A 14162-nucleotide genomic window follows, 5' to 3' on the forward strand; every position below is an offset into this window, starting at 1 on the left:
TGTTACTCTGGGATTATTGCTTCATACGTAGTACTTTACATTTGTCAATGTTAAACTTCATTTGCCACCTCTCAGCCCATCTGCTCAACTTTTCTAGATCCTGTTGCAGCAGCGTACTGTCATTAGTGTCATGAATAACCCTGCCGGCCTTCATATCATCTGCAAAGTTGGACATTAAGCCTGATATACCATCATCAATATCATTAATGAATACAGAAAACAACAATGGATCGAACACTGAACCCTGGGGATCTACACTAATAACATTAGTCCACGAAGAGCAGTGTCCATTGATTACCACTCTGTCTTCTCCCACTCAACCATCCCTTTATCCATAGCAGCAATTTGACTCCAATTCCACACTGCCTCAATTTGTGCAGCAGTCTTCCATGTGCAACAGTATCAAAGGCTTTTCTAAGATCCAAATATATGATATCAAAGTTATTCTTTGCATCCAGTTCCTTTGTGACTACATCATAGTATCCAATCAAATTAGTCAGACAAGACTTCCCCCGAACAAACCCATGCTGTGTCCGAGCTATAACTGAAGTCTTGTCTAGATGATCCTGCAATGCTTCTTTAAACAGTTCCTCCATTAATTTCCCTGGAACAGAAGTTAAACTAACAGGTCTGTAATTACCTGTGTATCCCTTTGATCCTCCTTTGTGGATTGGGGTCACATTTGCACATCTCCAGTCCATGGGTACCTCCCCTGAGTCGAGGGAAGCTCTCATAATTATGGCTAAGGGTTTGCTTACTTCCTTTGCCACCTCCTTTAATATAACTGGATAGATTACATCCACCCCAGGTGCCTTTCTTGTGTTTATCTTCAACAATTTCTCCTCCACTTTACTCTCAGTTATTACAAGATTATCTAGCTTACTGCCAGAGTTGAATACACCTCTAGCATTCCTCTCTCTGAATAACTCCTGATGTGTGAATGTCGATGCAAAGTATTCATTCAGTTTGTTAGCTACTTGAGCAGGATCATCAACAGTTGAACCATCGATATCAAGTGGTCCAATCTGATTCATCCGCGTCCTTCTAGAGTTTATATAAGTAAAGAACTCTTTTCTGTTTTTCTTTGCATCCTTTGCCAAAGATTTCTCGTAATCTATCTTTGCCTGCCTAACCTCCTTTGTAACTTGGTTACAGACCAGCTTATATCTGTCATAGGTGTCTGTGTCACATGTTAATTTATATGTATGTAGGCAAAAAAAGTAATATTTATATGTAGGCAAAAAAAGTAATATTTATATGTAGGCAAAAAAAGTAATATTTATATGTAGGCAAAAAAAGTAATATTTAAACATTACCTGGTAGAATTACATTTGTGAAATTTTATATTCCTCCATTACAGCATTCAGCATCATTTTTTAATCAAAGATGTATATTTAACATACTGTACCATGTATAAGGTCTTTCATTTAAAATGCACCAGGGTGTGTTGCTTATTTTTAGGTTTAGGCTATTTGTCATCAATACATGAAATTTGGCTGAAGTTTTTGAATTTGATGTTGAAATTAGACTAAGTACTACTGTTTAGGCAGGGAGCAGAGGAGCCACATTGAGTTTATGAATGACAAAGTACATATTGGCTATTTGAAAACCATGCCACCTACAGTCTGTAATAAACAGTGTAGAATGTTATAAATTATTTGTGTATGTATGTATCTGCTGTTATGTTGTTACCTTTAATATGTAGAAATAATGGTAGCTATATAGTGGACATTACTTCTAACTGATCTTTGATAACAAATAGCAAAAATTTGATAACAAATGGCCAAAAATACCCATTCCTGTTTCATTTATCTGCTTTTTTTTTTTTTTTCCATTTTCTGATAATGAATTTGTTGTGATTTTGTTTTTTCCTTAAACTTCCATTTCATGAAATTGCTGCTTTCCACACCAGATTTTTTTAAAATAATTCTTTTGAATGTTTTTTCTTTTGTCATTATTTGTAAGAGGAAAGGCAACACACAACTATCCTTGTACAGCTAACTTGTTGATATAGCTATGTGCACCTGTCAAAAAATGATCATCATATACAAGCATTGTGCTAGTTTTTTCCTTCAAATAAAATCAGTTTATATTTATTTCAGATATACAGGCAGTTCCCACTTTATGAGTTCCTAGGTTTACGAGGTGTTCCCCCACCTCAAGTATCAACAAAATTGAAAATATGAACTTAATTGCAAAAAATGAATGGTAAACATTCATAAATACCACATTTCAAACCATTGTAGCTATACAATACAGAGTACCCTGCTTTACAATATTAATCTGTTCCAGTGCCACCGTCATATTGTGAAAATATCGTAATGTGAACCCAATAATAAATTGTTTTTTAGTTATTCGTTCCAAGACCTTGGAAGTTTAAATTTTCACTATACAGTATAACTAAGCTATTTATCTCTGTAAAATGTCATTTTTATAATGAAAATTGTATTAGTTACCAATTCAAATCATTAAAATGCACTACGCTTTCATCATTATCATATGTTCTGTTATAAGAATCAATTTTGAATGCCTTTGTGATATTTTTTTAAAGCACATTTCTGGAGGTCACAACCATAAAACAATAAAAATAATTTGCACTTTCCAGTTTATTGGGTTTTTTCTGTTAGTGCAATCAATTATAAATGGGTGGTAAAGTCGATGTTATTACATTTATCAAAATACCGATAGCTGGAATTGTGTTTTTTACGTTATGGTGAAATGTGTTTTCCCTTGATTGAAATTTCAATCATATAAAAAACATAAATAAATTTTCAGAATTTTCTCTTCATTCCGTTATTCCAAGATTGATTTTCACATCACTTTGTGTCTGAAGTAAAACAATATTGTGAAGATAAAAATATTTCTTTTCAGGTGATTCTGATTTTAGATAATGCTCCTGGTCACCCACCATTTCTGCAATATCACCACCCTAATGTTAAAATTTTTTTCCCACCAAATATGACACCACTTTTGCAGCCAATGGACCTGGGTGTTACTTCAACGTTTAAAGCGCATTATCTTCTGGAGATATTTGATACGCTAATTAATGCAATGGTAAGGAGGGAGGTCCAACTCAATGAATTTTGGAAAGAATTCCATATTTTAGATGCAATTAAAATAATACAATGAGCCTGGGACAAAATTACACAGAAGAACATGAAGGGTGTTTGGAATAAACTGTCCTTAGTTTATTGATAATTTGATAATTTGAAAGATTTCAAGAACCAGCAGATATGGTGCAAAATGAAACAGAAGCAGTCATTACTATTGCTAACCAGAAGCAGTCATTACTATTACTATTGTAACTGATGTCACTGATCTGCTTCAAACACACAATGGAGAGCTCACAAATGAAGACCTCTTTTAAATGGCAAAATGTGAAGAAGCTGAGGAAGAAGATTTAACAGCGAACTCCTGTTCGTTCCTTCACTCTCAAGGGACGAAGCTTTTCAACATGTAGAAAAAGCAATTGAGATTTTCGATTCACAAGATTCAAATTTGGAGTGTACTAGGAAAGTTGCTACAGATTTAAAAAATGTTTATGCATGCTATTGTGAAATTTATAAAGAAAAGAGAAGACTATTTTGGAAACAATGCCTCTTGATGCATTTCTGAAGAAGATGACTCCTTGTGCTACCAACGAGTGCCGAGCCAACATTGAGTGATCAACGAGTGTGCATTTAGTCTGATGATGATGAAGAATAAACATTCTTTAACATTTGTAAGTCATAAATAATTTCATTATTATTATAAATTTGATCGATTTTACAGGTTGTTTTCATTTCTTTGGATAAATCAGCCATTGTTTAAGCATAAGCTAATTAGCTAACTAATTTTATTGTTGAGAACGTAACCTCTGTTTTTAACATTACGTCTATGGGGAATAAATTCCTGCTTTATGAGTGCGCACTAGGAATGAATTAACTCGTAAATTCGGGAACTACCTGTATATGTCACCAATGATGTTTTTATACTGAACTAAGGACTGGGAACAACTTTCCTCTTGGGGGAAAAAACCAGTTGATTAGGCAAAATTTAAATTTATAAATTGTAAATCTAACCAGTAATACTTAGTCCAGGTTTTAACATCAAATTCAAAAATTTCAGCCTAAATACGACAAAAAAAAAAAGTGCAGACAACAAATAACCTAAACCTACCCCCCCCAAAAAAAAAAAAAAAAATACAAAAGGTGTTATTCCTCTGCATTTTCAGTGCATGGTTGCAAGGGATATATTTAAGCTGTGCTGAATCAGGTATGGACCCGTATCCTTGTCCAGTTTGTTCTCTTTCCTTGGGCTTGGATCAAAGTACAGTCAGTCCTCATATAACACGTGTTTACACTACACAAATTCAATCATACACGATTTATAAATAGGGGAATGATATCTTATATAACACCAACCGAATTCGCTTATGCACGATTCGCCTTGGTGTTTACAAGAAATGGCAACCGAACGCAACACGATAGGAATGAAGAGAAGATTCTGAAAATGTATTTGTGTTTTATATCAGTGAAGGGGAAACACATTTCACCATAATAACGTAAAAACTAACACAATTCCAGCTATCGGTATAATCGCAAATGCAATTAGATCGAGTTTACTACCAGTTTATAACAGATTCCACTAGCAGAAATGCAACTGGAAATTGTTTTTATTGTTTTATGGTAGTAACTCCTAGAAATATGCTTTAGTAAAATGTGAGGTGTTAATCTCTGCCTTTATGGTGTTGTTTATTCAGTTGCTACACGCACACAGCTTTGTTTATGTGTATCAAGCGTGCCTCCTCGTTTTGTAATTGTGCTTTATTCCCTAAAAATGAGTAAAATACTTAAAAGGTGTGAAAAGGAAGCTTCCAGGTGAAGACACTGCAGATTCAGAGAGAAAAAGAAAAGCGATATCGATAAACAGAGGCGGACTGGGTCAAAAATTCTTACCCGGGAAATTTTTTAGTGGCCTCATACTAGCGTTTATGGCCAAAATCACACCGGTCTCTGGCCCACCGGGGTTTTTCTCGGTAAGGCTTATGGCCAGTCTGCCTCTGTCGATAGAGAAAAAATATGAAATTGTGAAACGCTTTGAGCGAAATGAAAGACCATGTGATATTGCACGTGCTACAGGCCTCAATGAGGCAACCCCGAGAATTACAAAGAATGCAGAAAAAATAAAAACAACTTTTATAGTACTAACAACTCAAAGTGTAATTTAAATTCATTAGATTAAGACACAAAGAATTGGAAGAGATGGAACAGCTGTCATCTGTTTGGATAGAAAATCAAACAAAAAACAAGTTTGCTTACGATAGAAGCAAAAGCATTAGCAATATTTTATTACGTAATAGTCGTAATAAAATACATAAGTATTTTATTACAACTATTATGTAATAATCATAATAAAATCATATTATGATTTTAGTCGTAATAGTCGTAATAAAATCATAATTTTATTACGACTATTACGTAATAATCATAATAAAATACGTAAGTATTTTATTATGATTATTTATTATGTATTTTAATGCTTTGGTTACAAATGTGTGTTCAATCTTGGGTGGTCGGCACCTAACCCTATTTTACCCATAGGGCCTGTTGTTTATATTGCACGATTTTGCATTGTACGAGGGTTTCTAGGAACACAACTATCGTGCTATACGAGGACTGACTGTACTGCAAAAACCTTGGGAGGTGCATTATGGCCACAGAAGCCGATGCGCCAAAAAAAAAAAAAAAAAAAAAGTTTGTTCTCCTGATTTTATCCAAACATACACTATCTCTTGAGATCAAAAGAACAAACTTTTCAAGAAAGAAAATAGTGTTTTTGTGACTACAGATCCTCAAATAAAGTGTTAGCCTTGAAAAATTTCTTAAGTTTGTCTAATATAAACTAACTTGCTTTTTGATATACCTTTATTAGTTTTCTAACAATAAATTTTTGAAATCTCAGATTATTTTGAATCATCATAGTCGAAGTATAGCTGTTTAAACAGCACCACAAGATGGTGTTGTTTAGCCAGCACCATTTTGTGTTGACTTAAGTTGCATGTTTTTTGACTGAAATGAAGCAGAATTTATAAATTTGGAAAAGATATAGTATATAAATATTTCCTTCACTTAATACCATACCTGTCATAATTTTTTTTGATCGATTATGAAAAGTATTACTAGAAATATACTTTTTGGAAACAATTTTATCCGTTTTACTAAATTTATATATTTTCTGAAAAATAACTAAATATAGTAAATATATAATTTATATTTGTGATATATATATATATATATATATATATCATCATTAGCAACCATTTTCAATCCACTGCAGGATGAAGGCCTCTCCAGCAATTTTCCAGAGTCTTCTGTTTTGTGCATTGGCCATCGACTTACTCTTCATTTGTCATCTTTGGTTCATCATGACAAGCATTTCTTGACTAATTTTTTCTTCTTTGGATTTCTTTTTACCTATAGGTTTCTCTGGCTTTATCACTTTCAGAAAGTTGTTGTTTTCCTCGGCAATATCTTGGTCCTGAAAGATCTGTAGAAGCTCAAACTTGTTCGTAAATTCCAGTACATATTGCTTTTTCTCCTCTTCTGTTATCTCAAAGACCTTCATATTATTTACTCGAGTCAGTTTTTTCCTTTCTTTTCTTACATCTATATCAAGTGTGCATCTTAACATTCTGTGATCACTTCCAACATTTACCTTGTTCAGAATGGTAACATTGTTTGCAATATATCTTCTGTTAGTGAGAATGAAGTCTATTTCATTAGTTGTTAATCAATTTGGGCCTTCCACGTCCACTTTCTGTTCACCCTTTATATTGAAAAAAATGTTCATTACTGACATTCCTTGAGATTCTGCAAATTCCACAAGTTTTTCTTCTCATTTCTTTCACCAATTCCCAAATTTTCTATAGTTTTTCTTTCTGTGCTGTTTTGTTTCTTTTGAACCTTAGTATTGAAGTCCCCCATAATGATGGTGTAGTGAATTTTCTGTTCATCTAGAAGTCTCAATTTCAGTGTACATTTCTTCAACTTTTCATCATGGCTTGATGTTGGTACATATATCATTATAACCTTTAGTTTGTAGTTATACAAACCTCATAGAAATCCTATCTAGTAATCATGACATCTTTAATATCTGTATGGACCAGAAAGCCAACTCCACATTTGCTCTTTTCATTATTTCTATTGGTGTACAGCAGATTTCCACTTGATAAACTTATAAGTGATTCATTTCTTCTTCTTCTTGTTTCAGTCAAGCCCGATGATATGCCAATTCACATTTTCTAATTGCTTTTCCAGCTCCAATATCCTATCTTCACTGATAATTGATCTTACATTGTAACAGGCCAAGTTAAGTTTTCTTGCATGGCAGCCTGGTCATACCCAGAGGTTTTTTAGTACCCTCTGCCAAGAATCTCTGGGTACAACCTCTCATGATAAGAGGGGGGGGAATAAAAGCCTCTGGGGACTGAGGGCCATTTGTTTCATCATGTTGTCATGCGCTGGAGGGTTCAGTCTTTTCCTCTCCCTGCTGACAATGAATCGTGAAGAGAATCACTCTACACATTCTCGATGGTAAGCATGTAACGCTTGGTGACGTTACATGCTTACCATCGAGAAGGTGTGCACGAGTGGATTTTAGGGAGGCACACCAACCGGACTGCTCCTAAATCTTCTAAAATAGAAAGATATTAGGTCCATCAGTGTTATAGAATGCACAGAATGCCTGTTCCCTCTAAGCCAAAAGCCCTAATATATATATATATATATATATATATATATATGATTGTAGATGCTCTAATAGAAACTCACAAACAGTATGCACACAAATTAATGGCAAAACCTGATATGAAAGTAGCAGCTTTGTAATGTAATATGGCTGTATGATGTGTTTGTGAACATTTAATTTTTTTGTTTGTTTATTTCAGGTAGTATTGTGAAGGAAAGCAAAAGTTTTCATTCAGAGAAAATATTAAAAGGTATGTGTAGAAAATGACCAACCTGTCTGAATTCGAGAGAGATCAAATTGTTGGTGCATGTTTAGCATGGGTGACTAAAACTCCTAATTTGTTTAATGTATCTGGAGCAACCATATCGAATGCGATATCTACATTCACTAAGTATGGAAAACAAAATTTGTTAAAATACATTGTGGAAGATAATTGAAGCTGTCATTCTCAAAAAAATGAGATCTATTGAAAGACAGCTTCAGATATCACTCAATAAAATACAACAATGGGCGAGCCCCAACGGCTGTTGACTCTCGCAGATTGGTAGTTCTCTTAAAAGATCAGTTGTTTAATATCTTCAAAAGAACAGCAGAAAATAATAACAAAAAAAGAATAATAATAGTTTAAGACTTAAACGGCAACTACATCTTCAGAGAGATGTTTTAGGAAAATTTAACAGGAAAGGTAAACCTAACAGTAATGATTAAAAAAAATAAATTCTCCTAGAATTTTTGCTAAATTTGTTTAAAAGTGCATGGAAAAATTAGAATATTTGCATGCACTTTTAAATACAAATGCAGTATTTTGGCATAAAGGTAACTGCAATTGAGTGGTGAGAGCATATGAGGAACAAGAAAAACAATCATTCATATTGTTGTTGATTGCATTTTTATCAACTATTTGGAAATATAAGGGAATGTATAGAGGATTTGAAATTGGAAGTGACTAGTGGCACTAATTATCATTTTTGCTTAATACAAAATGATGCTCTCAGATTTGCCAATGCCAATGATCATTAAATGTATAAATCTCAGTGAGACAGTTTTTGATTTGAAAATTAGTTTCAGAGAAATAAAATTTATGAAGGTTGGGGGAAGACAAGGAAAATTTGTGTTGACTAAATAAGAAAATTGGAACAAGTTAGTAATTTTTATATCTGGAAAAAAAGTCTAATGAAGATTAAAGATTTCTTTTTTTTATATTGGACATAGAAATGAACAGTAGAATAAATGGTGTAGAATTCAAATCAAACAAATTCATTTGAAGCAAAGGAGAAATCAGTCAAATGACAAAATTAGATATAACAATTTTAAACCGATTTTAGGAATGCATCTGAAACCTGGGTAAGAAATTGGAGACTTTGGAAAAAATGAAAATCTTCTGAAATGGTAGTTACAAATAAATTGTAGTTCAATTTATTTCAATGTAGTTCAATTTATTTGCAACAGATGAAAACAATGGCAAGACCATATTACACATGAGAAAAGAAGAAAAATTCTTAGGGTGATCAATATCCAGTAAAAGGTAATTGAAACAATCTAGGTGGCTTGGAAATGTAGAAAGGTTGGAAGTAAGGATATTAGTTGTTCAGAATAAAAAATAAATGGTAACACATAAGGGCCAGACCAAGTGAAGGGGAAGGGGTCAATGGGTGCCGAGTAAGCATTTGTGGAATGCTAAGGTAAAGGTATAAAAGAAAATCAGATTGCATAGAGGAAGATAGTGAATGAAAGGCTAATAGCCAGCTGATTTGTACTATCATAATGACATCTGCACCCATTGGCTATAATAAATAGTGATTAATCTTAATTAATGTAAATTCCAGTTTGCATTTCTTAATAGAAATTTTTTTTTTTTTTTTGTTTTCTGGAATAGTTAGCTTTCATATCAGTACTGAATGGTGTATGGTAAATCAGTCACATACAGGAAAAAAAAAAAAAAAAAAACTGTTCTGTGTCTTATATAACCATATTGGTTTTTAATTCCTAAATGTGGCCTTTTCAAGACAAAAACAGAATTTGGAAGTAGAGCCTGTAAAATTGTTAGTGCAACATATGGTGAAAAGTAGTGGTTTGGAAGGGATATCATTAATGATAAAATTTTTTTATTATTTTTTTTCTTGAAATTAAGGCAAGGTTCTAATTTCATGTTATCAAAAGCTGTAAACGAGAAAATACAGTAAATAATTACCCTTGAATAATAATTTCTTCATTATAACTTTTAGATTCAAGGATTACCAGTTAATCAAGGTGTTTTGTATGCACATACACTTAAAGGAATGCTGCAGTGTTGTTCAGGAAATATGAAAATTGGCTTTGAAGAGGGAAAGTAAGTTTATTTATTATAGAAAGTTTACTTGTAAGTGCAAGTGCTTATTTATGTTTTTTTTGTTTTTTTCCCCCAATCTTTTTATAGAATAGTTATTTCGACTGCAAGTAAAAAAAACAAAAAAAAAAATTAACATCTCTAATACTTAGTATCACAAATGGATTTAGTGCTGGAAAACAAGAAGCTTATTTCTCAATTCCCTACATGTTCATGAAACTTATTAGTATTGTTGAATATCTGTTGTAATTTTTGGAAAATGCATATGAAGAATGTGTTAAGAAGAGGAAATGTTAGTTCAATTAGTTTGGAATTGAATTGCAAATGGATGCTGGCTAGTTGATCCAACTTTTGGTGAAAGAGATATAAATATCTTTAGAAAATGTATAACCACAGTTTGACCCAAAACATTGATGCTATATGCCGTGAGTAGACTTGGCACTATTTCTAAGAATTCCAGTTCAGATCATTATGAAGTGAATGAGAAAGAAAAAGTTTCACTTCAGTCTTTGGAAAAAAAAAAAAAAAAAAACCTACATTCTTTAACATCTGTAATTCCTATTTTTTCTAAACCACTTTTAGGCATGTTAGTATATGTTTAGGGCACCTATTTGTATTCACCATGCCCATCCAGGTGCCTCTGTAGCCAGGTGGGAAGGAGCAGCAGTGTGTAGCACACGTTTCTTGATTAGACGGGGTTCGAGCCGGTCACCCACCAAATACGGAGGATGTGGAAAGGTCAGGGAATGACCACCGCATATTCCGGAGCAATATGGCCTTAGTTGCTAATGCTCCTAAAAACCAAATAACTAACAAATAACAAACCATGCCCATCCATCTTCTGTCTGCCCACATGTAACTCTATTCTCAGTGGACGGATTTTTGTAAAATTTTATATTTGGCCTTTTAAAAAGATTTGTTGAACCATTCTAAATTTTATTAAAATTGGATCAGTAAAATCCCAGCAGTTATTATTTCAAAAATCTAGCTAATGGAATACTTTTACTTCCATTAGCTAGATTTTTTGAACATTTTATTAGCATTCATAGCGGCAAATGATGCAAGAAAGCAAGCTATATAGCAAAAAAAAGGGGGGGGAATCCATTTCACCTATTCACCCCTCCAATAGTTTGTCCTGTTCTTCCTTGAATTTATATTTACTTCTACAACACCAGGTGGAAGCTCCAACAATCAACTACCCAATGGCTGTTGGCAACTTATATCTGGCAACCAACCTTCCTCAGTTTGAATATATGCCCCCCTCTGGGCAAGAGGAGGGATTTTATTGGCATTGAGCTTACTCACTCCATTCAGAGCTTAAGCATTTCTAAGAGCTCCTTGCAGATGTCTAATCTTCAGGTGCTGCAATTTACAGAACTGAAGCTCTTTTCCAGTAAGAGCACCCTCTTGTTGCCCTTCTCTGTGCCCATTTCAACAGATCCATATCCTTCTACAAATGAGGCTTCCAGACCTGTATGCAATTTTTTATTATGGATTGCTAATCTTTTTTGTGCTTGGGTATCCAGTTTTCTCTTTGACTGTTCTTTCTGCAGGTGATGCCGTCATCTGACTTCTGCCAATGCCAATGTTCCCCAAGGTTCAGTTGTTCTCCCACCCTTTACTTTTATATTAATTATCTTCTTCCACTGACTGAAAATCTCGTCCATAGTTTTGCTGACGATAGCACAGAAGTTTTATATTTGGCCTTTTAAAAAGATTTGTCAAGCCATCCGAAATCCCTTTAAAATCAGACCATTAAAAACCCAACAGTTATATTTTTTTTGTCCGTTTGTCCACATGTAAAAACTATTTCCAGTAGATAGATTTTTGTAAAATTTTATTAGTATTAGTTATTTGGCTTTTTAGAAAGATTTGTTAAACTATCTCAAATTTTGTTACAATTGAACCAACAGAAATCCATTTATTATTTCTTTGTCCATCCATCCACATGTAATAGCTTGACTCCCAATGGAAAGATTTTCATGAAATTTTATATTTTGCTGCTTTAGAGCAATTTTTCATGCCTTCCCAGATTTTATTAAAATTGGACCAATAGAAATTGGGAAATTATTTTATTTTTTCATTGTTTATTATTTTTATTTATTTTTTCTTTGATACATATTGCATAGGCTATCCATATACCATATATTGTAGCTGAAGTACTGGATATTATGCTTGTTGCCACATTCTGATCGAAATATGTTGTGCATTTTGCATGCTATTGATTACAGAGTACTGTGAAATGAATATTACATTGCGAGGTATGTGTAGCAAATTGAAAACAGTTATTTTTGTATATTATTAGGTATTAGTAATTAATTGGTATCAAGATATTTATATGCTCTTCACTTCTATTAATCACATTTATAATTTAAAAAATGTAATGCACTGCATACAATAAACTTGTTAACATCTACATCCATTCATGATCCAACTAAATTAGTAGTGGTGGTAGTAGTAGTGGCATGTGATGCAAGAAAGCAAGTGTATGAGCTTATGCAGCATCAGCCAAAAAAAAAAAAAAAAATCACACCATTCCCTCCAAATGCCTGTCCAGTTCCTCCTTAAATTTACCAGCAATTAACCACCAACAATTCCAGCAATTAACCACCCGCTGGCTAAAGGCAAATTTCCGCACATCTATTCTACCTCTATCCTTTCTTAATTTGAATTTATGCCCCCTTAGGTTCATAATCTGAACAAGTGGAAGGATCTCATCAGAATTCAGCATGCTGAAACCCATTCAAGGCCTTATACACCTCCATCAGATCACTGCGCAGGTTTAAATTCATCAAACTAACTTTTCTTTATTTTCATTTATGAACTTGTGTCCATTCTGAATGGTTGTGGAGCTATGGCTACTTGAATTTTGAAAACTGGCAATGGAGCTTTGAATGGTAAAAAATAATAAAACGTAAATAAGAATAAGCACATTTATACAGTGGAACTTCTCTATTACGAACTTCTATTTAACGAATTTCTCTATATTACAAATTTTTTTGCAAAACATTGCACCTTGAAATGAAATTACATGTAAAATTAACTCCATATAGCGAAGTGTTAGTCTCTCTATAACGAATTTTTAAAAAAATTAGTAAAAGCATTTTTGAAGATTTTCAAGCATTTACTGCTAAACAGCCACTCAAATATACGGCCCCCCTTCCTCCGAATTGCACAATAGCAACTGGAATTAATCATCCTTTTAGTGAATACTTGTGGCCATTGATGCCCGTAGGACGGTCTTTGTTTCATTTTTGTTACAATTATAAAACCAAATGGGTTTCTTAAAAGTGGCCATAAACTTTACAATAAATAGGATAGATTTGTAAATTGATGTTGGCTCAGGGAAAACGAAATTTGCTGCGGTAAACCTTTAGTGTGCTGCGGCGGCAATACATAGAATGCTACCATAGTCGGATTTTAGTAATGCCTATTGAGTGATATTCTCTTCTCACCTCAACTGTACTGCGTGATCTTCCTGTCAATCATTATATGATATGTCCATTCTCATCTAACTGGACTTCCAGTAGATGGTTTCATGAATTATTATTTTTTTTTAATTTCTTTCTTTTAGAAAAATTTGTCATCAATCACATAGGCCACTTGTTCTTGCATTTTTTTTTTTTTTTTTTTTTTTTTTCCCTGAAAAGTAACATACAGCATACATTAACCATAAATTTTCTTTCATGTATATATGAATGAAAGCAGAATAAAAGAAATTCACAAAGTCGTATATTTCTTCAAAGTGATTGATAGGAAAGGCACGTGATACTGTTGAATTGGCAAGCGAACGTCATAGAGTAGGCAGTACTAACAATTCACTATATGGCCAGCACACAAAGTTTGTGGTGTGCGTATTGGCATGAGCTACAGTCGAGTAATTTTTACAATTGTGGAAACAATGTCGAAGAGAAAGTGTTTAAGTATTAATGATAAAGTAAAGATTCTTCATGATATTGACCAGGATTTTAAGAAAAAAGATGTTGCGGAGAAATATGGCATACCTGCAAGCAGCTTATCTACGATTTTAAAAAATCAAGAATAAATTTTAAATGCAATTGAAGGAGAAGCAGACAAGAAGCGAATTAAGTTGTGTATATACGAAGAT

At 33.3% G+C, this 14162-nt stretch overlaps 1 protein-coding gene across 1 annotated transcript in view; it reads left to right on the plus strand.

Moving 5' to 3' along the window:
• Positions 1-14162, plus strand: part of spn-E (tudor domain containing 9 protein spindle E) — a 421802-nt gene that overhangs the window by 231714 nt on the left and 175926 nt on the right. Inside the window, exon 23 of the mRNA XM_090376707.1 lies at positions 9954-10057. Coding sequence (XP_090232833.1) covers positions 9954-10057 — 104 coding nt within the window. The remainder of the gene's footprint in view (positions 1-9953; positions 10058-14162) is intronic.

Source organism: Mastigoproctus giganteus, chromosome 6 (assembly GCF_048544385.1).
Source record: "Mastigoproctus giganteus isolate SK-2022 chromosome 6, ASM4854438v1, whole genome shotgun sequence".
NCBI lineage: Eukaryota > Metazoa > Arthropoda > Arachnida > Uropygi > Thelyphonidae > Mastigoproctus > Mastigoproctus giganteus.